Genomic DNA, 26,169 nt, shown 5'->3' with positions numbered 1-26,169 from the left:
TAGGTTCCTTCAAATAGGACATACCACCAAGCTTTAATCCCAGCAGAGGCAAGCTGATCTCTTGAGTTCAAGGCCAGCCCGGGCTACATGAGACTCACACCCAGTACAAAAAAAAAGTTAAGGATGAAGGAGGGTTCAGGAACAAAAAGAAAGCTCTCGTTTAGTTGAGCAATTTTCCTTGCACAGACACAGGGTGGATTTCCTTCTCAGTTTGTTCCTAATGCCTGAGAGCCGCCCAAGTCAGGCATATGAAGTGTTTGCTCATTTAAATCCTACCAGGTGGGATGATTTGCGGCGGGAGGGGTGGCGTGGGGGAAATACTCCCGCTAGCCAAGTCCGTAGCTAGAGCTGGCCCTTGACCTGTCTCTTCCTGCAGCAGATAAGGGGTACGGAGGCTCCAGCGCCCTTTTGACCACCTTCTACAACAATGACAAACTAGTCATTTAGGTCTTTGGCTTGAGGGGACCCTCTTGCCAGGTAAGATGCGCCCTTAGCAAAGAAAGGTTAAAAGACAACAGTTCCCTCCCCGCCACAGCGGCTGAGGGTTTACGAACACGCCGGCGGTAACGTGGGACGCAGACAAGCCCTCTGTGGGGAAAGGCGGGGCTTCCTTTGTGGGAGGAGATGGGTGGGGCAGGGCGGGGCGGAGCTTCCTTGATGAGCAGGGCAAGGCGGAGCCTCTTCCCTGGGAGGGGAGGGGTGGAGCTTCCTTCTTGGGTGGGGCAGAGCAGGGCTTCTTCCGTAGGGGAGGGGCGGGACTTCCTCCGTGGGGCGGGGCAAGGAGGAGCATCTTCCACGTGAGGGGCGGGGCTCTGCTAGCCTCCCTGGATCCCTCCACTGCGCATGGCACGTTGCGTACCTCCCGCCCAGCAACCGGCCTGGCGGCAGCGCGGCCACCAAACTGAGGAGGCGGAGCCGAGACGAGTCGGTACTGCGCTCTGACTCCTAGACCAGGTACCGGGTGGCGGGGCCGCCTGGTGCGCTCCCCGGGGCCGGTCCCTCTTGCCCGACTCCGCGTCCGTCTCCTCCGGGGCGCGCCTCAGCGGCCATCCCGGCTCACCCTCGCCCTCCTCGGGGCCTCTTTTACCCGGGTCTGGGTTCCCACATTGACGGGTTACAGCCAGAGAACAGAATAGGCTTGGGCCTGGCTGGGGAGACGCTGAGCAGAGTTGCCGGACCGGAGAGGCTGGCTCCTGCCTGCCCTACCCATCTTTCCCGGGGCTTCCAGATGCAGTGCTTGGGACCAGATGTCGTTTGGTCCTCCCGCAAAGTAACAGCAGACCCTAGTGCTGACCTCTCTCGACCGGAGCCTCCGTTTCAGGCGATGCTGGTCGGGCATCGAGTTGAGCTCTCACAAGGAAGCAAGATCAGAGTTACTCTCTGCTTTGGTCAAAACGAAGAATTTCTGATTGTCTTTTTAAGTGCTCCCCAGCAGTATTGGGAATTGTCTGGCGGCCGAGAGTGAGCATGACAGAAAGGGAGTGATTAAATAAAATTGTTCATAATTTTAGGAAGTAGAGCGCTAACTTCTCAACTCTACCTTCAGCTAAGACCCTAGGATACTTCAACTTGACCCCCTTCTTCCAGGCCGTTGGCATCAGTCTTTCTGAAAGACCTGTTGAGGTAGAACCAAGTTCCAATATGTGGACGAGTCCTCGTGAATTAGTTGATACTTTAGAGATACCCAATACCTGAGACTGATTCTGCTCCCGAGAGGTGATACACCAAATTTGAGACTGCGGGTGTGGCTCAGTGCCTGAGTGCTTGCTTATCGTTAGTGAGGACTTGTATTCCATTCCCAGCACTACCCCCCCCCCAAAAAAAGCTACCTAATAATTTAGTCATTAGTTATAGTGCTGAATTGGTTGACTCGCTTCACCCTTTAATTAGGTTTCTTATTTTTGGTTATGTTTATAGTTGTGATCCCAGACATGTAGGAAATTTGGGGGCCCAGTGACAAAAACAGGAAAAAACAGGAGAGGTAACGAAGCAATTCTGAGTGTGGTTGGGTGGCTGCAGAGGTGTCTCTGGATAAGGGACATGCTGCTGAAACATGAGGACCGAGTTCCAGTCTCCAGCACTCATGTCAACAACAGCCTTGTGGGACAAGAGAAACACCAGGGCTTGCTGGCTGCCAGCCTCTATCCAGGTTTAGTGAGGAACCTATCTCAGGGAGTAAGGCGGAGTTGGGAGAGTGGGACACCCAATGTCCTTTAGCCTCACCGTGCATGCGCGTGCAGGGACACACACACACACACACACACACACACACACACACACACACAGTTAAGATGGGGAAAGCAAGGGTTAGTGGGAGCCTCTGTGACAAAGGATATTTGAGGTAATTACTGAGTGTCAAAATTAGGCTGGGAACAAGAAGAGACGTAGGTTTTTTTTTGTTTGTTTGTTTGTTTTTTTAAGACAGGTTGTAGCCAACGATGATGTTAAATTCCTGATCCTGTCTCTGTCTCCTGAGTGCTGAGATTGCAAGCATGAGCTACCGTTCTCAACTTTGGATTTCTGTCACATTTATAGCCTTAGCTGTTGACCTCTAAATCCACATAACCATATTTAACCTGTTCTTAAACATCAATACTACCTTTCTAACAAATAGCTATCCCCCATTTTTGGAAGATTATATTCCTTCTCAACATTATTGAACTCTACATTAGTTAAACTTGAACCTGACAGAGAAAGACACCTGATGTTCTCTTCTGGCCTCTGCACATACACCCTCATCTATATCCTCATGCATACCCCCTCCCATGCACACCCTTGTGCACACACACACACACACACACACACACACACACCCCTGTGCACATGTGCATACACTACACACTTGTACTTACACACTAAATAAATATTTTAACACCCTTACATTAAAGCCACTTCTACTTCTGAGCTTTCCTATTTCTGGCATTGGTTCAGTGGCATATTAATCTCTTTTTAATCACTCAAGAACACAAACACACAATTAGAAGTATCAGTTGTAGCATGGATCCCCAGATAAGGTTTTAAGTCTCTGCAGTTTATCCAGTTGGGCTATCTAGACAGAAGGTCTGGAATGGGCTGGGAAGTTCTGCCACACTCCCTGGAAGGGCCATCTGTCTAGGACAGTTTGTAAAAGATATTCTCCAGCCATGCCTGGTGAGGCAAGCCTGTGATCCTAGCAGTTAGGAGCATGGAGGCAGAAGAGTCAGACATTCAAGGTCATGAGCAGTTACATAGTGAGTTTGAGATCAGCTTCGTATATAGGAGGCCCTGTCTCAAATTATCCAAAAGGTAGAGGATGGGCTCGATAGCTTGGGATGCTGTTGTAACAGCTTGATCATTTCTTTATTCTTAGCCACTCATCTGTTCCCTAGGGTTTCCACTGCCACAGGCTCTTCTCCCCAGGAACACTGTTTTCTAACCAGCATGCTTTTCTCTGGGTTACCTTTACCCCTCCCTTTCTTCATTCCTTTATCGATGAACTTCTCGGAATGTTCTTCCAAACAAGATTTCTCAGATGTTAGTTAATGCCAGAGTCCACATGCCAACAGTGCTGTCACTTCCAGGGAGTGGTAGAACTCCCAGCCCGTTCCATACCTTCCGAATTGCAGCTGGCATTTTACATTTTAACAAGATCTCTAAGTGATCTGTGGGCACAAGATGTAAGACACACTGCTTAGACCACCATTGTGTGCATCTTTCTGTTCAAAGTTTACAGTGGCTTCCCACCCCTGCCAATACAGCCCTTCATTAGCACGCATTGAAGGCTCCTGGTCCTCACACTGGAGAGTGTATTCAATGTGCTAGTACACTTCTCTTCACTTTTGGGCAGTTGTTTAGTGTTACTGCGTGACTGCTGTGGCAAGCACTATTGTCGAAGCTGGCAATACACCTTTACACAAGACAGCAAATCCTAGATAACAGTTACACTCTTTGGCTTGGAGTCTCCATTGTCTTTTTTTTTTTTTTTTTAATTATTTTTATTTTATGTGCATGTATGTCTGTGTTAGGGTATCAGATCTTGGAGTTACAGGCAATTGTGAACTGCTATGTGGGCACTGGGAATTGAACCTGGGACCTCTGGAAAAAGTGTTCTTAACCTCTGAGCCATCCCTCCAGCCCCAGAGTCTGATATTCCAGGCCCGCTGCCACTCAGCCATGTGTTTGTTGAATTCCATAGGAAGTCGCTCCTTCCTTCTTGTCCATTCCCCTGCCTGTTTATTGGTGCACATCTCACTCCCACGAGTGAAGTCCCACGCTTGTGAGTGTGTCACGTGTCTTACACCAGTTTGTATCGCTGCGGTCAGGTACCAGGGCCCTGTCAAAGGAGGTGCAGGCAGGCTTGATGAGGAAAGCTGCCAGGTTTTCTTCCAAGACCTGACCCAACATAGACTCTGGTGTAAGACGAGTTGGAGATGCCACACCCTTTTCCAGGTTTAGTATATAAACATCATCATAGATGCTGTTTCGGATAAAGAAAAATAAAACTAATTTTTTTTCCATACTGGCGATTAAATTTAGGGCCTTGGGCATGCTAGGCAAATGCTATTCAGCTCAGCTTTCCCAACCATTACTTTTTCTTTGCTCGTTTGTTTTTTGAGATAGGGTTTCCCTGTGAAGCTCCGGCTGTCCTGAAACTCACTATGCAGTCCAGGCTATTTCAGATTTACCTGCTTCTGCCTCCCAAGTGCTGGGATTAAAGGCGTGCGCCACCACCGCCTGGCTCCAACCTATACTTTTAATGTAAATATTGACTATCCTAAAATAGATTTTCAGTTTGTGCAAAGTGTATAGGATTTAGTCCTGCTAGCCAAAACTGAGGCCTCATTCTTTCTTCTGAGGACTTCAGTCATCTCAAGTAGTAGTAGAGTCTTAAAAATAACTGGCTGGGTGGTGGTGGTGGTGGTGGTGGTGATGATGATACATGCCTTTAATCCCAGCACTTGGGAAACAGAGGCAGGTGAATCTCTTAGTTTGAGGCCAGCCTGGTCTACAGAGTGAGTTCCAGGACAGCCAGGGCTACAGAGAAACTCTGTCTTGAAAAACCATTTTTTAAAAAAAGGTAACTTGCTTATAAATAATGAAGCTATATCTAGGATGGGGTGTACCTAGTGGTAGAGTGCTTGTCTAGCATGTGTGAGTTCCTGGGCTGGATATCTAGCACCACAAATCAATAAATAAAAAGGCTATTTCTGTATCTGCCTGCTAAGAATATTGCTTTGCCAGTGTTGTTATGGTGTTACATGTTCTTGATAAAAATGGATTTATGCTTTGAATGACATATCATCCATCTGCCTTATTCTTCCATTGTATTTTTGAATTTTAAGGACTTTTGAAAGCAGCATACTGATTTTAATGTCACACAAAGTAGAAAGGGAAGTTCCTCAATATTCAGATGAATGTCTGTCTGTTTTTAGATTGTTTTTTTACCTTGACTCAGGATCTCTTTGGTTGCCAAGCTGGCCTTGACCTCTTGACCCTCCTACCTCAGTCTCACTAGTTCTAGGATTACAGATCTTTGCCAGTCTGCAGTACAGCATTTAGAAGTCTACCTTTTTGTTTTGTTTTGGATGCAGGTCATATAGCAGAGGCTAGCCTCAGAGTCATATAGACAAGTATGACCTTGAATTCCTGATTCTCCTGCCTCTTGTCTGCCAAGTGCTGGGATTACAGGTATGCAACCCCACACCCATCTAAAAGTGTTTTCTCTTTTGTAGAATCCTTAGAATCTTTTAAGTACACAGTCTTGTTATCAGTAAGTGCAGCTGCCTGCCTGTAATCCCAGCACTTGGAGTCTAAGTCAGGAGGATTGTTTGAAGCCAGGCTATCTAAAGGACTTTGTCTTAAGAAATCAACAGTGATGGTAGCTCACAAGCAGAGTGCCTGCCTGCAGTGCCCAAGGCCCCACGGGAAAGAAAGGTACGTCACTGCAGTTTACTGAACATTTTAATTCAAACCAAAAATTGCACCTGTATTTACAATTTTCAAGTTCCATTAAATCAGACAAAGAAAAAAATTATTGGATGGGTGTGGTGTCACAATCCCAGCATTCTGGAGGCAGAGGTGGGAGGATCAGAAGTTCAAGGTCATCCTCTGCTCTGTGTCTGGTGAGAGATCACCCTGGATACCTAAGACTGGCTCTAAAAAGAAGGAAGAAAAGCCCAATAGAATCTCAGCACTCAGGATGCAGAGGCAGGCGGATCTCTGAGTTCGAGGCCAGCCTGGTCGACAGAGTGAGATCCAGAACAGCTACACAGAGAAACCTGGTTTCAAAAAGAAAAAAAAAGAGGGGGAGGGAGTTTCACACTTCATATGCTGTGTGCCTGTAGCTTCAGCTTGCCAGTCTTATACTGAAGTGGTGTACGGATATGGAGGAGGTAGACATGGAGTATTGTTTGGAAGTGGGGGTGGCAGAAGCCCCTGCTTTGTTTTTAAAGGAAGCTCACTCATCGTGCACTTTATGTTACTATGGAATTTACATTTGCCTTTCTCCAAGTTAAAGAAATTTCTTCCCATCCCTCCATTTCACCCACTTCTCCTGCCCTCCTTGCCCTGCCTTCCTCTCAACAGTCCTGCTTTGTAGGAAGCCCACACCTGCCTGAAGTTCTTCATCTTCCTGCCTCAACCTCCTGAATTCCGGGAATACAGGAGTGCATTGACATGCCTGGCTCCAAACTTCTTTTCTTATAGAAATGACAGTTTCAGATGTACTTGCTCAAAGTATATCCAAGTTTATTGCCACTCAACACAATTCTAGACAAATGCTCAGAAGTTAGCAAGTTAGATGTCTGGTACTGTGCCCTGACATGGTAGACCAAGAGTACCTTTTGTTCAATAGGGAAGCTTTATCTAGGCTGGGTACAGTGATCAGGAAAGTGTCTGCCTAGCACTCAAGACAACACCTGTTTCCATCATCAGCATGGAACCCAGGTGAGGTGCACGCCTGTGATCCCAGCACTCAGGGTGTGGAGACAGGAATTTCAGGAGTACAAGGTCATTCTCTACTGTGTAGTGAGTTTGAAGCTAGCCTTTGCTACAGGAGAAGAAAACGGTATTTCTATACAAAGAGGTTTAACCAACTCTCCCCGTTTCTATTTCCCTTTTAGGTTTAAGTTTTTGAAATTGAAGTAGGTCTGCACAGTAGGAACCCATGTCTTTTCTTGTAAGTAAACCAGAGCGGATTAGGGTGAGTGTTCCCATTCTTCTGGCTTTCTGTTTGTCTTTTCTGAAAAGTAAAGTATTTGGGGGGACATTGTGGGGGTTGTTTTTTCTTGTTTTAATGTGGCACTCAGAATTGTCTGGTGAAAAACAGGAAAGTGGCTTATGAATTGATCAGTGATATGCTAAATGAGTTGGACTTTTTCTATGTAGTTACATAGCTGATAAATATCTCTCTTCGGTTTTTCATGGATTCATGTTTTTAAAATCAAATGTCAGATTGTAGTTACTAGAACACATTTTTAATATAATTATGAAGAGTCTTTAAAATTAACTGGAAGAGCCAGGCAGTGGTGGTGCATACCTTTAATCCCAGCACTCGGGAGGCAGGGTTAGGTAGGTGGATCTCAGTGAGTTTGAGGCCAGCCTGGTCCACAAAGGGAGTTCTAGTACAGCCAAGCCTGATACACGGAGAAACCCTGTCTTGAAAAAAATAATAAAAAATTAACTGGAAGAATTTATTATACCTTAAAATTTTTATCAAGGGCCAGTGAGCTGGCCCAGTAGGTACAGGGGCTTGCTGCCAAGCCTTGACAACCTGAGTTCAGTCCCTAGGATCTACATGTCCTCTTATCCCCACATACACACCGTGACACATATATCAATGTAATTAAATTCCTCTTAAATATTCTTACTGATTTTTATCAAGTACTTAATTTTTAAATGATTATGTAAAGATTTTAATCATATTTAAGTGTTATGAGACATGAGTTTACCACTCTCAATTATATGGTATACTGCATAGAAATTTTTATGTTAAATTGGGGGGGAAGTATTTTTTAATTCAGAAAAAAAATTGTTACAGAAAAGGACAAGGTGATTTTATAGTTTCAGTACCTATTATAGCTTATTTCAGAATGTCCTTTAATCGTTCCTTTCTTGTGTGTATATGCACAAAAACAAATTACACTGAAAGAAATAAACTTCAGTGTTAATTAAGAGGAAAAAGTAACCCTCTCCTCTACCTGAACTCACTGCTCAGTGGAAAGAATGCCTCCGTGCCAAGCTTTCACACCAGTCATGAAGTGAAACAGAACCTGGACTCCATTGCTTTTAAATATGAGCCACATTCCTATTTTAACCTGGCCTGATTAAGGTGACACTAGACTCCTCAGTATAATGGAAATCTAACACTCATCTGAAATGGGCTAGTGAGGTGTACATTGATTGCACTAGCTTAGCCCTAGTGAACTTGATAGAAAGTAAGTCCTTCGGACCCCATGTAAATGTGCTCACTTCAGCAGCCTCACACCCACACTGGAGTGGCACTCAGATGAGTGTGCCCTCTATGCAAGGTCACATACAGGTCTGACATGAAGTTAGAAGGGAAAGGGCAAACAGTGGGGAGGGGGCAAGAAGAGGTACACAGTCTGCATGTAGGAAAATATCCTAAGGAAACTCATCCTCCTATACAATGAATAGATGGTGTTAAAAAAAAAAAGAAGAACCTTGTGTGGTGTAATCTAGCACTTGAGAAACCGAGGAAGGAGGATTCAAGAGTTTAAGGCCAGGCTACAGAGAGAGACCCCATCTCAAAAAGATAAAAACCAAACAGAAGAAGAAACCTATTGTTGTAGGTAAAAGAATATGGAATATGCTGAGTCTCATTTTATAAACTAACCGAGGCTTTTATTCATGTGTTGGATTCCAGTAATACTTTTCAAATTGGCATTGATGATCCAGGACTTCTGTAAAGGCTACCTATGGAAGTCAGGTGGTGGTGGTACACGCCTTTAATCCCAGTACTGGGAGGCAGAGGCAGGCAGATCTCTGTGAGTTCAAGACTAGCCTGGTCTATAGAGTGAGTTCCAGGACAGTCAGGGCTACACAGAGAAACCCTGTCTCGAAAAACAAAACATAATACAAAAACAGAAAAAGGGGAAGGTATCTATGGAATAAACAAGATGGAACCAAAGAGAATTTTCTGTATAGGAGAGGAAAAAGTATTCATTACTAGGGACAGTCCCATGTATTTCCCCTGTACCACATTTATGAATCAATCATCATTTTGCTTAAGGTTAGATACAGAAGACTAGAGAAAGGAACAAATCTATTGTTTGTAGCCAATTTCAAAATCCTTTTCAACCTGGCCATGGAAATGGGTCGAATTGTACTGCTTGTTTTTATGTTTTTGTGGGGTTTTGCTTGTCTCTAAAGGCTGATAGCTACTTTGTTGTGGCTTGGAAGATATACTAATTCTCTTTGGGGTTTTCCTCTTTAGCGGTGGGTCTCGGAAAAATTCATTGTTGAGGGCTTAAGAGATTTGGAACTATTTGGAGGTAAGTACAGTCTGGCACTTAGCCATCATTTCAGGAGAACTATCACTCTTCTGCTGACTAGGTCAATTTGGAGAGGTAGCAGTTTGGAGAGCAACTGTAAACTGTAATTGTTAAGAGTCACTGGCTTCCTTTTTAATCTCGTATTTCCCAGAAATCTGTGAATGTATCAAACAGTTATCCTTGGCTTAACTTGATTGTTAGAAAGCAATTACAAAGACCTTTATGTTTCTCATAAGTGTTTGTCCAGTTAAAACACATACTGTTAAATTAAAATTTTTCCAAGTCCCTAAGGCAGGCCTGGTGGTAAAGGCCTATAATTCTGGGTCCTTGAGAGGTTGAAACAGCAGCATTACAAGTTCAAGGCTGGTGGTGGCACACACCTTTAATCCCTGCACTTGGGAGGCAGAGGCAGGCAGATCTCTGTGAGTTCCAGGACAGCCTGGTCTACAGAGTTCCAGGACAGCCAGGGTTACACAAAGAAACCTTGTCTCAAAAAGAATAAAACCAACATAAAACAAGTTCAAGGCCAGCTTTGGCAACTTAGACCCTTTGTCACACTGAAAAGAAGCTTTAGCAGGGTTCCGTCTCTAGTCTGTCTGTCTGTCTGTCTCTCTCTGTCACACACACACACACACACACACACACACACACACACAAACAAACAAAACAATAGGTCAAGACAAAAATAAAAGTGATATAAAAGTTCTGATTGTATTGATCCATATAGTTGACTCTGTTTTTCATAGCGGGCATCGTGAGACTTTAATAGAACTAAGGAAAAAGATCAAAATCTATCAGGGCAAAAATACTAGCCTCGCCAGGCGGTGGTGGCACACGCCTTTAATCCCAGCACTCGGGAGGCAGAGCCATGCGGATCTCTGTGAGTTCGAGACCAGCCTGGGCTACCAAGTGAGTTCCAGGAAAGGCGCAAAGCTACACAGAGAAACCCTGTCTCAAACCCCCCCCTCCAAAAAAAAATACTTGCCTCCTACTGTAAATAGGTTTATTGACTCAGTAGTTTTGCCCTTTGAGGCTTAACAGGGCAGACATTCCCGTTTGGCCCTTTCCAATATAAGACCTTTTGGAAATGATGATCTTAGTTCAGGGCAAAGAAAAAATTCTCTCTGTAAAAGCAGTAGTAGTGGGTGGGCATGCTGGCACACACCTGTTGCTGTCCCAGCACTTGGAAGAATCATGGGTTTGAGGCCATCTTGTACTACATAAGGGAATTCAAGGACAGATAGACTGAATAACAAGACCTTGTCTCTAAAAACCAAAGGATAGTTATAGTAACAAAATAGTAGACCCATTCATTGTTTCCAACTAATCATGAACTTCCAGGCGTCCTCTAGGTGAAGAAACAAGTCCACAGCATCCACAAATAGACTAAGTAACTGAAAACCCAAATGTATTAATTATTAGGTGGTACCTATTAATTTATTTTCCTTAAAGAATCTCAAAGAAATTCTGGAGTAGTGGTGTTTATGGACTTATTTTTTTTTAACAAATAAATATTGTTTTTATTAAAAAATAAGTTCTGGGGTTGGGGATTTAGCTCAGTGGTAGAGCGCTTGCCTAGCAAGTGCAAGGCCCTGGGTTCCATCCTCAGCTCAAAAAAAAAAAAAAAAAAAAAAAAAAGTTCTGTTATTAGTCTCATCTCCCTCCCATCATTAATGGGAATAAAATACTTTAACCACTGAGGATGATGAGATGGCCCAGTGGGTCAAGGTGCTTGCTTTGTCTGGATCTTGTACTGTTGGCAAGAGAACCAGCTCTACAGAGTTGAACATGTACCATGACACATGTGCTCACACACTAATAATTTTTATAGAAATTGATTCATGAGTTCGATTTATAATGCATTAGCCATGAATATTGCAGAATATGTGACTGAAATAAATGGATTCTGTGTTTCTGACTGGGGTCTTTGGATGGCTGTGTTTTTGTTTTTTTGTTTGTTTTGAGGTAGGGTCTCACTATGTAGGCTTGACTGGTCTTAAACTCATAGAGATCCCTCTCTCCCTCCCGAGTGCTGGCATTAAAGAGACGTGCCACCACACCTAGCCTCTGGCCGTCTTTGACAGCGTCCTAGTCTGTCTTCTGAGGCTGGTGAAGAGGTTCTTCTCCTCATGGTCACAGCTCAGAGTAGTTAGTACTATCCAGTCTCACACAGCTGGGAATTTGCCTTCTGTCAAGAAGTTTGAGTTGGATTTCATGTAACCGCCCCCGCCCCCCACTTGGCCTCTCCCCTTGACTGCTGGAAGCAGTCACTTCTGTTGTCTGTATACCAGAAAACTGCCATCTAAGTGGGGGATGGACTACTACTTTGAAAAGCCAAGGCCGAATTTCTCTTCTCTTCCTTTCTGTAGCGGGTAATGGGATACTTACTCTATATATCCGGTGAAAAGTGTTTTCCTTGGTGATTAAACTTTCCTCCTCTGATTTGCTGTAGTTTAAGGTATTTAGAACTGTGTGATTTATGATGTTTGAAAATGTATAACCACCCCTGTACTTTACAGTGGAAGACCTTTACTAGCCTTTTCTCCTGTGCTGGGTAGATGACACCCAGGGCCTGTTGTCTGCCGGGCAGGTCTACTCCCACTGCACTGCGCCACCAGCCCCCGTGTTAAGGACTTTTGTTACTTTTGAAGATGGGAAAACTCAAGGGTACACACAGAAGATTGTGAGCAGTATGTCACTTGGCTGTCCTGTGACTTGTCCGTTTCATTCCCAGCAGCTGATGCCCGAAGCCACTGTTGTACTCAGTACAAACACCCCTGACTTTGAGAATCGAGCTGGGCAATAGTTTGGGTCCTTAGATGTATGCTGCTGTGCTGAAAACACTGTTTGCCTTAAAACCAAACAAGACCCCGCCCCCACTCCCTCAAAAGGCAATCTCGTCTCTACACCCTTCAGAAGTAGCCCACCAACCCTGTGCCTTTAAAATGAATTTTGGAGCCTGACACAGTGGGTCATGACTAATCTCAGTACTCTGAGAGGCTGCAGCAGGAGGATTGCCACAAGTTCCCCACAAGAAAGGCTAGAAAGAGGGCTCAGAAGTTAAAAGCACTGGCTGTTCTTCTGAAGGGCCCAGGTTCAATTCTCAGCACCCATATGGCAGCCCACAACTGTCTATAATTCCAGTTCCAGGGAATCTGACACCCTCACACAGACATATATGTGGGCAGAACACCAAATATACATAAAATAAAAACAATAAATCGTTAAAAATAATTTTAAAACTTTAAAAAGAAATTTTAAAAAAATGTGAATTTAGGGGCATGGGTGTGTAGCTCAGTGGTAGTTAGTTGCCTAGCCTGAGCGAGAATTTGAAGAACAAAGGGAAGAGGAAAAGGTGGATTTTTGGTTCACAAAGTATAGTGCTTAGAAACAGGCATATTCACAATAACAACCATGCTGATGGTAAGTACGCGTGTGCCCAGGACTGTAGCTGTGGAATAGGCTCACATTCATGTGTAGGTCCTGGCAGGCTGCAGTGGTCTCCCTGAGGGTCTGTGTGTGTGTGCTGTAATGACTTAAGTGCTTCTATTAGTAACTGTAGTTCTAAATGTGATAATTGCTGTTCTGAGTGTGAGTGTGTCTTGTGCTAACAACAAAATGCCAACCATCAATTTCTCTACCCAGAGCAGCCTCCGGGCGACACTCGGAGAAAAGTAAGTGCTTTCTGGGCTCCTGCTGCTGCATGGAGGTGCCGTCTGTCTTGTGGAGACTGTTTTGCTGGCTCGTGTGCTATGCTTCTGCTCTTCTGTCTTCTCAGCTTGATTTGTAGTAGAGTTTTAATGTTTTCTTTTTTTCCTTGTGATGCTTCAGGTTTCACCCTGGAAAGACTTTGGTGTGTACTTTAAAGAGCAGAGACATCTCAGCTGGGCATTAGTTAAAGTCTCCTTCCCTCTCACATCTCCTCATGACCCTAAAATAAGTTCATCATCAGCTTGAAATTTCAGTTTTTAGGGGCCGGTGCTTCTACCTTCCTCATCTGTAGACTATTAATAGTAAATCTCAAACACCGGGCATGGTGGTGCACACCTCTAATCCCAGCACTCAGGAGGCAGAGCCAGGCGGATGTCTGTGAGTTCGAGGCCAGCCTGGGCTACCAAGTGAGTTCCAGGAAAGGTGCAAAGCTACACAGAGAAACCCTGTCTCAAAAAAAAACCCAAAAAACAAAAAACAAAAAACAAAACAAAACAAACAGAAAAATCCAGTAAATTTCAGTCTATTGAGAAAACACAGACCTCTCTCTGGCTCATAAGGCAAGACCTTATGTCTCCTACTGTAAAAACAAAACCAAAATTACAAAGTACAGCATAGGCTAGGTGTGGTGGTACCTACACACTGTCATCCTAGCTCAAAACTGAGGGTGGGGTGTACAAGGTCCTGAGTGCACCCTCAGGACAAGACAGAAGATACAACCAGAGTGAGAACCGAGCCTGAAAGATCCCTGGCATGACGTAAAGGTGACTTTCACACACATACACATTCCTGCTTATGGACACGCAATTGAAAAACCAAAAATTTAAAACTCAATCCTCCCCCACACCAAAAAAAAAAAAAAAAAAAAAAAAACATACAAAACAGATTTTTTTATTTATTTATTTTTTTTTACTGGCACAAGCTGCAAGAGTCTTGCTGTCTCCCCACTCCTGTGCTTTATTTCCCTAAGTAAATAGCACCAGATGTGCATGGTGCGCCAAGCTATTTTGGAAAATGTGAATCATTGTCTTATAAAAAGAGAGCACAGTGGCTGAGCATACTTGCACTCGCCTGTGGTCCCAGCACTCAGGAGGCTGAGGCAGGAGGATTACTAGTTTGAGGCCAACCAGGGTTTGTTCGAGTGAGACCCTGAGAGGTGGAGGACAAGGACGGGAACAGGGAGGGGTAGGAACACTTTGCTTGGCAGAGCCCTCTTCCTGTGGGCGGTTTTGTTGGCAGCCCAAGGCTGAGTGAAGGATAATGATGCAGATTAATTCTGACCCTGCTTATTGTCTCTCAGGAGTACCTGTCCCTCAGACCCATGTGTTTTCTCAGGAGACGAGAATAAAATAAATTTTAAAAATTTCATTCAAAAAAAATTTTTTTTATTTTACTTTTTTTTTTTTTTTTTTGCCAGAGCTGAGGACTGAACCCAGGGCCTTGCGCTTGCTAGGCAAGCGTTCTACCACTGAGCTAAATCCCAACCCCCTTCATTCAAAATTTTAAAAACTTAAAAGATCAGATTTTTTTTTCACAAGAAATACTAAAAACTAATTTTCATATGCTCATAGCTGCTGATGGTCTGGCAAAAACTGTCCTGGGTGAAACCTGTAGAAAGTTGAATGTGTTCATTTGGCGATGTTTATAAATGCTGTCTTATGCTTTATTGGATTTTGTTTTAAACAATGCTACTGTTTTATGGTTATTTCTAGGTGTCAATGGCTTATGTGTCTTTAAAATGCTTCAAAACAAGTAAAATGTTTTTAATGCTGTGGGGACCTACAGAAAAAATGAACAGGATTAATGTCTTTCCTTGAGCAATCTGAGATTCCAGGTTACAGTGGTGTAACTTACGTTGTGCTCTGTTTAGTGAGCCGGAATTCCGTCCCTTTGCGCTAAACATAGACTTCAAAAACTCTAAGAGTTTAATGAGCTAATAACCCTGGTCTGGTCAAGCACAGGGTTCACTTCAGTGGCTTTGGTTTTATGTTAACCACAGCTGATTCTTCAACCCGAGCTGACAGATTCTTAATTCTTAGTTCAGAATATAACTCGAACAACCCCGATAGTCTTTGCTTCCTCCTGAAACTTGACAAGCCAGCCCTCCATCATCGGCTCCACTCTCAGCATTGTCTTCCAAGTTCCCATAACAGCTCAGTGAGCTCTGGACACTCAGCAGCTTTTCCAGGCCCCAAGTCCCATATCCTTCCCAGTCTTCCCACCAGAGCCGGTGGCTCTGCCACAGTACCTGTTCCTCTGTACTGTGAACCTGGCACTACTGCCTTAGTTTGTTTTCTGTTGCATTGTTTGGTCTTGGTGTTTACTTGGGAGGAAACTTGCGGAGGAAAGGGCTTATTAACTTACATATTCTGAATCACAGTCCGCTGAAGGAAGTCAAGGCAGGAACTTAAACTTTAGGAGTCTGGAAGCAGGAACTGAAGCTGATACCATGGATGAACACCACTGATTGGCTTTCTCTATGGCTTGCTCAGGCCGCTTTCTTACACCACTGATGACCACCTGCCCATGGGAGGCCCCACCCATAGTGGGCTGGGCCTTCCCACATCAGTCATTAATCAAGAAGATACTCTACAGATTTGCCTACAGGCAATCTAATGGAGGCATTTTCTCAATTGAGTTTTTTTTTTTTCCTCCCAGATAAATCTAGCTGGGTCAAGTTGAGAGAAAACTAACCAGGACACTCCCATTTTCTGTCAGTAGCAGACCAAACCTCTCAGAAATCCTTCTGTATTTTAAATCCATCTATGGAAACCAGTTCAGATGCATAATTTATTTCAAGTCTGTTAGATGAGTATAGAAATGTAGCGGTGCAGGTGACCTGAAGGTGATTACACAGTATGACTAAACTTGTTACTCAAAGAACATTAAGATATTTCTGTCCTGCTTACAAAACTATTCCTCTCTTTCCCACTTGGTTGACTTTCCTAAGGAAAGCTGGCCTCTGACAGGCACAGCCAGAGTGGGAGCCGAGTCAGGCAGAACGGTGGGGAAGGTGCAGCAGCCTCGAGACTAGTTCATCTCCTGCAGCTCCACATTTCCCAGTGCCTAAAAACACTTGCTAATGGTTATATTTCCTGGTCATTTTCTGTACAACTAGATCATGGAAGTATTTGTCAAATTACTACAAATTCATTGAGCCGATCCCTGCCTGTGCTCAACAAGAAAAATGCTGTAGTTGGAGCTCAGTAGTGTGTCCTGTATGCCTCCCTGCCAGGAAATAGGACACAAGTCATAAAGGAGTTCCCATTCGTAGATTTCCAAAGACTTGTTTAGAATATATATAATAACAAAGCAAATATAATAAATATTGTACTCTGAGGACTCAATTTCACTTCCTCAAACTCCAGAAAGTGTAAGAAGTTTGGAAATGGAGAGAAAGCTTTAAACACAGAGCAATTGCTTCTCATCAGGGCCATAGTGTTACTCGCTTTGAATAAAGTAATGCTGTCTTGGCTGCAGGACCATTGTACCCCATCACTTTGAGCCTGTCTCCAGAGGAATCATCATTCACCCTACTCTCTCATTCTCCGTAGAAGGTCGCAGAAAACTTCCCGAGTTCCTACTTTGCTTTCATAATTGTCCAGTTATTCTGGTAATTACTATTATTACTGGCAATACAGCAGTGAACCTGACAGACAAGGACCCTCATGTGGACCATGTTGTAGTGGAGTTGACAGGAAATAGATGACTCAGCTTTAGCAGGGACTGCTGTGAAGAATGTAAAGCAAAGTAGCATAATAAAGTGATAGAGTCTGCCCTGCTGTGCTGGGCAGAGTCATCTCTGAAGTATTTGAGACCTAAATGGTCAGAAGACAGTGAAGAGAAAATGATGGGCATGTGTGTGTTTGATGTCCAACTGGATGGGGTGGGGGCAGCCTTAGCTACATAAGAGTTTGAGGCTAGCCTGGGTTATGTGACACTGTCTTAAAACCAAAACAATAATAACAACAAACAGTGGGGATGGAAGTTGTAGCCATGTAGGAGTGTTTCAGTTAAAGGGACTGGAGAGATGGCTCAAAGGTTAATCACCAAAACCATCCTGTAACTTCGCTTCCAGGCAATCTGGCTCCCTCTTACGGCCCCCACAGGTATTACACACACTGTCTTAGTGTGCTTTCTGTTACTATGATAAACACCACGACCAAAAGCAACTTGGAGACGAGAGAGCTTATTTCATCCCACAGCTTGTCGTCCATCACTGAGGGTTGCTGAGGCCGGGACCCAGAGGCAGACACTGCTCCTAACAACAGAACAGCCCGCCAAAGTCTAAGTACTCAATGGCTTTTCCAGCTCAAAGTTCTAAACTCATCTACAGTCCTCCCCAGAGCAACAGGCAGGCCTGTCCAGCAGTACCCATGAACCTGGAACTTAGTTTGTTCTCTCTGGCTGTGGTAAACCCATGACCAAAAGCAATTTAAGGAAGAAACTTGGGGTTTATTTCAACCTACAGCCTTATTGTGTCACTGAGGGAAGTTAGGGCAGGAACTGAAAGAATGCTGCTTACTGGCTTGCGCCCCCAGGGGTGGTACCACCAACAGAGGACTGGGCCCTCCCACAGCAATCATTAATCAAGAAAATGCGTAGACTTGCCTACAGTCAATCTGACGGAGCCATTTTTCTCAACTCAGCCAGTTTCCTCACCTGAGATTCACTTTTCCCAGATGACTCCAGCTTGTGTCGAGCTGGACAGAAGATAAACCAGGACACAAAATAAAAACAAGCCAGGTGGTGGTGGTGCATGTCTTTAATCCCAGCACTCAGGAGGCAGAGCCAGGCGGATCTTTGTGAGTTCAAGGCCAGCCTGGTCTCCAAAGTGAGTTCCAGGAAAGGCGCAAAGCTACACAGAGAAACCCTGTCTCAAAAAACCAAAACAAACAAACAAATTAAAAAAAAAAAAAAGTTTTCCAGGTGAGATGATTGGTACAGGTTCACTAAGAGCAGAGACATGTTGGGTTGGGGATTTAGCTCAGTGGTAGAGTGCTTGCCTAGCAAGTGCAAGGCCCTGGGTTCGGTCCTCAGCTCAAAAACAACAACAACAGAAAAGCAGAGCCATGCTTGTTGTATGGGGAAGTGGTTGAGGAGATGAGGTGGGCAAGTCTAACCTTGTGGACACTTAGGCCAGAGCAGGAACTGTATCTGATGGTAACTCACTGGATTTCCTGAGAACCAAACACTGGTTTTATTGAGAGCGAGAGTATTCAAGAGGACTGGCAGTGTGGCTCAATAGGGTTAGGCCCTAGCTGTGCAGACCCAATGCCCTGACTTCAATTCCCAGTTCTACCAGTTAAAGGAAGAAGGAGAGAACTGACTCCAAAGCAGTGTACATGCACACGCACACATGCACATCACACACACACACAATTTAAAAACATGCAGGCACCGAGTGTGATGTGAACAGTGCGATTATTTTTGAAAGCAATATGTCATTGTCTCATAAAGTTGGCTGTCATGTGGTAGTCCTCTGTCAGGAGACACACTCAAACATGTTTATAGCAGTGCAGTTTGTCATAGCAGAGTTGGGAAAATCCAGTCTCATCAGTGTTGGGGGGATGATTTGAGATATATTCCTGAAAGCAATATTATACAACAGTGAAGGTCAGTGAACTATAACTAAATAGAATATCATAGCTGAGTCAGACTATAAAAGATGGATTAAAAAGCCAGGCGGTGGTGGCATACACCTTTAATTCCAGCACTCAAGAGGTAGAGGCAGGCAGACCTCTGAGTTAGAGGCCAACCTGGTCTAAAAAATGAGTTCTAGGACACCTAGAGCTGTTACACAGAGAAACCCTGTCTTGAAAAACCAAAAAAAAAAAAAAAAAAAAAAAAAAAGAAAAAAGAAAAGAAAAGTGAATTAAATTGGAAATATATTGTATTAATAGGATCCATTTTGTTCAATTGGAGCCCTCTTAGTGTCTCTCTCTCCTGCTCCCTACCCCCCCCCCCATGTGTTTTTTTGAGCCAGGGTCTCACTGTGTAGCTCTGGCTGTCCTGGCACTCATTATGTAGACCAGGCTGGCCTCAAGCTCACAGAGCTCTCTCTGCCTCCCCAGTGCTGGCATCAAAGGTGTGTACCACTATGCCCAGCTTAGTGTCACTCTTAAAGTGGTGTTAAGAGTGAGTGATAAGGCAGAGCCACTTGGCCTTTTAATGGAGATGGCATTACTGTTTTAAACCAGATGTACTCAAACCATCAATCGACAGGACACTTTCCCTGGCAGGGCCTGGATCTTGTCTATGTCACATGATCACTTTCTCATTTTTAGCAAATCATTTCCCTCCTGGGCCTCATTTTTGTTATTGAAAGAGCATTAGTGGGGTATACTCCTGTAATCTCAGCACTTGGGAGGCAGAGGCAAGAGGATTGCCGTGTATTCCAGGCCAGCTTGGGCAAGATCGTGAGTTCCAGAGAGCCAGAGGTGCTCATGGTGTCGTGTCCCCCCCCACACACACACTCAAGTTCAAAGGCAGGCAGACCTCTAAGTTCAAGGCCAGCCTGTTCTACAAAGACCTTGTTTAAAGTATCTGCCCCACCTCTTCATCTAGTGTGGGGAAGGAAGATCAGATAGTGTAAATGGGCTCTGAAGAGTGTATTTAAATAGGATGCCAAGCACTGTGTTTTTGTGGCATCGCTGCAGCCACAGTCTTGATGATTGTCCAGGTCACAACATTCTCACCTTTTATTGTTAGTGCTGAATCAAGAGCCATTTGTGCGTTTACAACAATTTCTTCTGATTCAAGGCCAGGTTTGTTTTATTTTGTTTGGCTTTTTGGGACAGGGTTTCCTGCAGCCAAGGCTGTCCTGGACCTCCTGATCCTCCTGCCTCCACTTCCTGAGTACTTGAGGCCAGGATTATGACTGGTATACAGCACAGGAAGCTGGCCTCAGATTTCTCCATTCCAGCTAGATGCACCTGAAAGGTTTATGGAGATAAATCCTCTCCCCAAGTCATACGAATGCATTAGGGCCTAGAAGGAAAGCAGGCCTGTGAAAGCGGTTTTGCTTCCCACATTCAGCAGTGCTAGCCACCTTTCTTCAGGACTCAAAGGCTAGAGGTGTCCACCTCCTCAATAACTGGTATCCCCATTCATCCCCAGCCTGAGGAGGCAGGGACCCAGGAGGCTGAGCATACAGACTCTGGGCCTGTAACTCAGGGAGTCAGTTACTCTCCCATCTCTTGGGAACATCAGGAATGACTAGCCTGGACTCTTGGTTTGCTAAAGGAACGGGGCTCCTCTAGCAATGTTCCTCTATAGCAGTAGTTCTTAACCTTCCTGATGCTGCGTGTGACCTTTTTAATACAGTTCCTCATGTCATGGTGATCCCCAACCATAAAATTATTTTCATTGCTACTCTGTAACTGTAATTTTGATACCGTTATGAATTGTGAAGCAAATATCCAATATGCAAGACATATGACCCCAAAATGGGTTTTGACCTACAAGTTGAGAACCACTGCTCTAGAACAAGATTGCAGGTCAGACCATTTAGAATCTTGCAGTTGCACCTTAAAAATTGGAGCGCAATGAAGCAGAAAACGGAAAACCCTGTATTTCTCCACCCCTGGCTTTTTTTTTTTTTTTCCAAAGACAGGGTTTCTCTGTGTAGCTTTGTGCCTTTCCTGGATCTCGATCTGTAGCCCAGGCTGGCCTTGAACTCACAGAGATCCTCCTGCCTCTGTCTCCCCAGTGCTGGGATTAAAGGCATGCACCACCACTGCCCGGCTCATATCTTTCTTCATAGATCTTTTCCCAGCCAAGAACTTGATAGACTTTAGCAGTCAGTCATTGGAAAAAGTAACACTTGACCGGGACAGTTGTCCTTGTTCATGGATTGCACACTTGGTCTGCAGAGTGCTGACTGAACACCGTGTGTTGTGTTCCTCGTCAGGTAGGGCCAGCACTCTTCCTTTGCCACAGCCAGGATTGCTGTGGATGCTGTGGAAGTGAGTCTCCTCATGCATCTCCTACCACCTCTGCCCCCACCCCATTTTCTCAGTTAACCTCTTTTTCTTTGTCTTCAGGCCAATGAGGCAAGCTCAGAGTCCATAGCATCCTTCTCTAAACCGGAGATCATGAGTAGCTTTCTGCCAGAGGGCGGGTGTTACGAGCTGCTCACCATCATAGGTAATTCCCAGGGGTGTGCCCACCTTCCCGCTACAGCCTCCTCAGCTAGCTTCGAGGATTCATGGTGACAGTGGGCTTCTGTGGGTTTCTTGTGCCAAGTATGAGAAGAAATCATTTCTAGGAGGCCATAGTCCACTACGATGATTGGCTGAGAAGGACTGTTGGGAAAATGAAGACATGTCAGATCTGAAAGTAGCAGTATTGAACATTCTAACTAGAATCTTCTACTGAAATTGAGTCCTTTTCTTTAGAGTAGTTAAGTTTTTGTTTAAGCCATTGCTCTTTTCTTTCAGGCAAAGGATTTGAGGACTTAATGACAGTGAATTTAGCCAGGTACAAACCAACAGGGGAATATGTGACAGTGCGCAGGATCAACCTGGAAGCTTGTTCCAATGAGATGGTGACGTTCTTGCAGGTAAAGTGTGGGTATGACCCTGGAGGGTGGGCTCCTGGCTATGTAGTAATATCGTCTCATTCCTCTACACACTTCTTCAGGACACTAAGGTGGGCCATGTGTTCAGAAGTGATGAGGCATCAGTGAAGAATCTCACGTATTTGATAATGCCCATTAGGCTGGCAGGGGTCCCCAATCAAGGTGATAGGAAATGTCTCCTTGTACTCTACACTTACCATGTCTATTAGTTTGGTCAACTCATATTTTGATGTATAGTGGGAAAATATTTTTTGTTTTAGATAGCATCTCGCTGTTACCTAGCCTGGCCTCAAATTTACAGTCCTCCTACCTCAGCACCTGAGCTGGGATTGTGCTCTTGGCTTAAAAGGAGTGTATGCTTGGCCTTTGGGATGGAGCTAAGTGACTCACTTCCAAGTCTTCAGCACTATCTTCCTTTTGTCACCAGAGGTGGTTGACTCTCACTGCGACAGCAGTGACCCTGCGTGGCAAAGGGTTGCTTTTGGAGGCTCTTGGGTACTGGTGGCTGGCAGGGCCACCCAAAGGCCTGAGTGGGCAAATCAGTGGCTTTCCTCCACTGGAAGGACTCTGAGGAGAGCATCCAGAAGGCATGAGGTCTCCACACTCTGACACCGCCATCCTCATGTTGGATGCCATTCGTGATCCTGACCTCAGCTTTGCCGTTGTTTTCAGGGGGAGCTTCACGTCTCTAAACTCTTCAGCCATCCCAATATAGTGCCATATCGAGCCACCTTCATCGCAGACAACGAGCTGTGGGTCGTCACATCATTCATGGCATATGGTGAGTGGGAAGGTCTCTAGTCACTTGGCGGTCCCTTCTGTGCTGGTTTCTTTCTCTTGTTACCCTTGGTGTCCTTTTCAGGTTCTGCAAAGGATCTCATTGGCACACACTTCATGGATGGCATGAATGAGCTGGCGATTGCATACATTCTGCAGGGGGCGCTGAAGGCCTTGGACTACATCCACCACATGGGCTATGTGCACAGGTGTGTTCCAAGCTGCTTTACCCTTGCTAGTGAAGCTGGAATCCCGAATCGAGTCATTAGCCTGTCAGTGCTGAAGTCACTTGATCTTTATTGTGTGAGAGGAACATCTACTGTGGTCCACTGACCTCTGACCCCTGACCCCTGCCTTACTCCTATGTGCCTCAGAGCAGACCCATGGCCGGGCAAAGACAGATTGCTTAGTGGTTGGTGTCAAGAAAATCAGCTCATAGTGGGGAAGATAACGGGACTGGAGCCCTCCTTCCATTTCATTGATTTCAGGGATCAAACTGAGGTTGTGAGTCTTGGCAGAAAGTGCCTTTACCCACTGAGCCATCTCACAAGCCCCAAACTGCAGACCTATGTAGAAGGTAGTGTGAGGGAATAGTTTTAGGACCTAGATACACAAGGACTAGACATTTAAAAGCACAAAGCAAGAAAATGATAAATTTGATTACATCAGCTTTAAAGGTTGCTGTCTCATAAATGACACTGTGAACAAAGTAATAATATGTACCAGAGTGACAGATGTTAGCTTTGTCTAAACATACGTGAGCGACAAGAAGATCATGCAAAACAGGTGGAGGCCAGAAGATCAGCAGGATAGTTAGAGCAGAGCAGACCCCAGCAGTCCCAGGGATATACACTCAGCCCTAGCAATCATAAAACCGCAAATGAAGACATATTGTCAGATTGTGTGAGTGACTGGCTAGGTTAGGAAGCTGGAACCCAGTGTAGCCAGGCAGTCAGTGGCATGGATGCAGGCTCGTCATCAGCTCTGGCTGTGTACCATTAGTGGACCTGCATGCTGACATCTGCTGCATGCTGACGTTTGTTAATTAGCATGCACTGAGTAGAAGCATCTTGAGTGTCTCTCCCTGGAGAATGGGAAATGTTAGGTCCCTAGGCTAGAGTGGCCAATCAGAAGTGAGAATCCGGGGTGTGTAACCAGCAACAAGGATTAGTCTTTGACGTCAGCGCCGAGTGAAAGGGATGAATTGCTTCACAGAAAGCGATTAGGAGATTTAAAGCACACACATGAACTTCCCAAGAATGTCCAAGAACAAAAAGTAAAAGTGTTAGTAGAAGCCAGGCTGGAGCATGCATGGCAGATCTCTGTATGTTCCAGGACAGCCATGGCTACACAGAGAGACCTTGTCTCAAAAGCAAACAAATAAAAATCATTAGTCTACCTGGTATGGTGGTGCATGCCTGTAAGAGAGGAAGACTCTGGGGCCAGCCGTGCAGTGGTGGTGCACACTAGTCTCAGCACTCAAGAGGCAGAGGCAGGCAGTTCTCTGAGTTCAAGGCCAGCCTGGGCTACAGAGCAAGATCTAGGACAGGCACCAAAACTACACAGAGAAACTCTGACTCGAAAAAAGAAAAAAGAAAGAAAGACTCTGGGGCCAGCCTAGACTACATAATGAGTTCCAGGCTGCCTGGGACCATCTGCTGGAACATGGTTGACATTAAATAAAACTGACTCTCCCTACCCCAGAAGCCATTGACCTGTCAGTTAGGGGTGGAGGCTCGTGAACTCCTCTCCCCTCCATGCTAGAATGCGGACTGGCTTGGTCTTCTTGGGGTCCTACTCAGATAGCCAGTTTCGTGAGTTCATGAATGCGGTGGTTGGGTCATGTCCAGAAGACACTGGTCAGGTCTTCCTACCTCTAGCTCTTAAGTCTTCCTATCCCTCTTCTTTGCAATGGCCCTTGCGCCTTGATGGGAAGAGATGTCCTGCTTGAGACTGACCACTCTGTAGACACTTAGTAACTGCACTGTGACCGGTTGTGATTTCCTGCATTAGTCATCGTCCATGGCACAAAGAAACTTCTCTGATGAGGGTTGAGAGCTGCACTAATCTGTGGGTGTAAAAATACAAAGCAGCCGGGCGCTGGTGGTGCATGCCTTTGATCCCAGCACTCGGGAGGCAGAGTCAGGCGGATCTCTGTGAGTTTGAGGCCAGCCTGGGCTACAGAGCGAGTTCCAGGAAAGGCGCAAAGCTACACAGAGAAACCCTGTCTCGAAAAACAAACAAACAAACAAAAGAGATAAAGATCTAGAGGGCACTTTGATAGTAGGGACATAGTAAGTTTTAAAATATAATGATAACATGGGGGATAGTGACTTAGCAGTTAAGAGCACACACTGCTCTTGCAGAAGACCCAGCACCCACATTGGGTTGTTGACAGTTGTTTGTAATTTTAGCTCCGAGAGAGATCTGACCGCTTGGGCTCCTGTAGCACAAGCACAAACCCACCCCATCCCCATAACTAAAAGGAAACATCTTTAAGCTGGAGAGACAGTTCAGTGGTTAAGAAAGTTGACTTCTTTTGCAGAGTCTTGAGTTTGGTTCCCCAGCATCTACATTGGGTAGCTTGCTACTGCCTGTAACTCTAGCTCCAGGGGATCTGGCACTGTCTTCTAACCTTCTTGGGTATGGCACTCATGTGCACATACCCACAAACATGTGCACATAAACCTTTTTTTTTTCTTTTTTAAATCAAATAACTGGGTGTGGTGGCATGTGCCTTTAATCCCATCACTCTGGAGGCAGAGGCAGGTGAATCTCTATGGGTTCAAGGCCAGCCTGGTCTACAGAGTAGGTTTCAGGATAGTCATGGTTATACTGTCTCAAAACCCTGCACACACACAAAAAAATCTAATGGTAGATGAATGGGGCCATGTTATTTTCTTGTTTTCAGATGTGTTTGAAAATGTTCATTTATGTATGTATGAGATGCTTTTATATGTATGTGATATACACATGGGAGAGAGCTGACCAGGTCTAATATTTGAATACTGAAGATTTGTAGCATCAGGGCATGCCCATGACACTGTCTTCATCTCCCCGCAGGAGTGTCAAGGCCAGCCACATTCTGATTTCCACGGATGGGAAGGTCTACCTGTCTGGTCTACGAAGCAACCTCAGCATGATCAGCCATGGGCAGCGGCAGCGTGCAGTCCACGATTTTCCAAAATACAGTGTCAAGGTTCTGCCGTGGCTCAGCCCAGAAGTCCTCCAGCAGGTCTGTGTCCTTGGGCCCCAGGAGCCCCTTCCTCCCACCACTCATAATTTTACAAGGAAGCATGAGAATTTGCTGGGATGGGGCTTCTCCCTGTTCCTGGTATATTAAGAGGTTCTGGAGGGAAGAGTCCTTGTTAGTCCTTGTTAGAGTTCCTTAGCACCACTCATCACAAGCACTGCCTGCCAGCTGTGGATTTGTGGGGTCCCCAACTTGACACTAGTGTCTGCCTCAGGGACACTTCCCACCCTGTGGATAGAGAACATTGTGGAAATACTTGGTGCTCTAGATTCCTGTGCCAAGCAGGCACACCCATCCCAGTGAGCTTGCTCATTTCATAGCAGCAGCAAACATCTGCTCTCCTCACAGAGCAGTTA

The 26,169-nt window shown here is 45.1% G+C and overlaps 1 protein-coding gene across 10 annotated transcripts in view; it reads left to right on the top strand.

The window, feature by feature from the left end:
* Window positions 1-814: 814 nt before the first annotated feature.
* Strada (STE20 related adaptor alpha) overlaps window positions 815-26,169 on the top strand; it is a 30,883-nt gene continuing 5,528 nt past the window's right edge. Inside the window, exons 1-9 of one of the 10 annotated variants that reach the window (XM_036195136.1) lie at window positions 815-954; window positions 7,101-7,156; window positions 9,434-9,491; window positions 13,137-13,165; window positions 21,248-21,350; window positions 21,644-21,765; window positions 22,456-22,564; window positions 22,646-22,769; window positions 25,624-25,795. In XM_036195136.1, coding sequence (XP_036051029.1) covers window positions 7,145-7,156; window positions 9,434-9,491; window positions 13,137-13,165; window positions 21,248-21,350; window positions 21,644-21,765; window positions 22,456-22,564; window positions 22,646-22,769; window positions 25,624-25,795 — 729 coding nt within the window. In that variant the 5' untranslated portion in view covers window positions 815-954; window positions 7,101-7,144. Of the gene's footprint in view, window positions 955-5,763; window positions 5,914-7,100; window positions 7,181-9,046; window positions 9,492-13,136; window positions 13,166-21,247; window positions 21,351-21,643; window positions 21,766-22,455; window positions 22,565-22,645; window positions 22,770-25,623; window positions 25,796-26,169 lie in introns of those variants that run through there. The other 9 variants (XM_036195134.1, XM_036195135.1, XM_036195143.1 and 6 more) reach the window with 9 other exon arrangements.

This window comes from Onychomys torridus, chromosome 8 (assembly GCF_903995425.1).
Source record: "Onychomys torridus chromosome 8, mOncTor1.1, whole genome shotgun sequence".
Lineage (NCBI taxonomy): Eukaryota > Metazoa > Chordata > Mammalia > Rodentia > Cricetidae > Onychomys > Onychomys torridus.
This window is presented reverse-complemented; position numbering and strand designations above follow the sequence as displayed.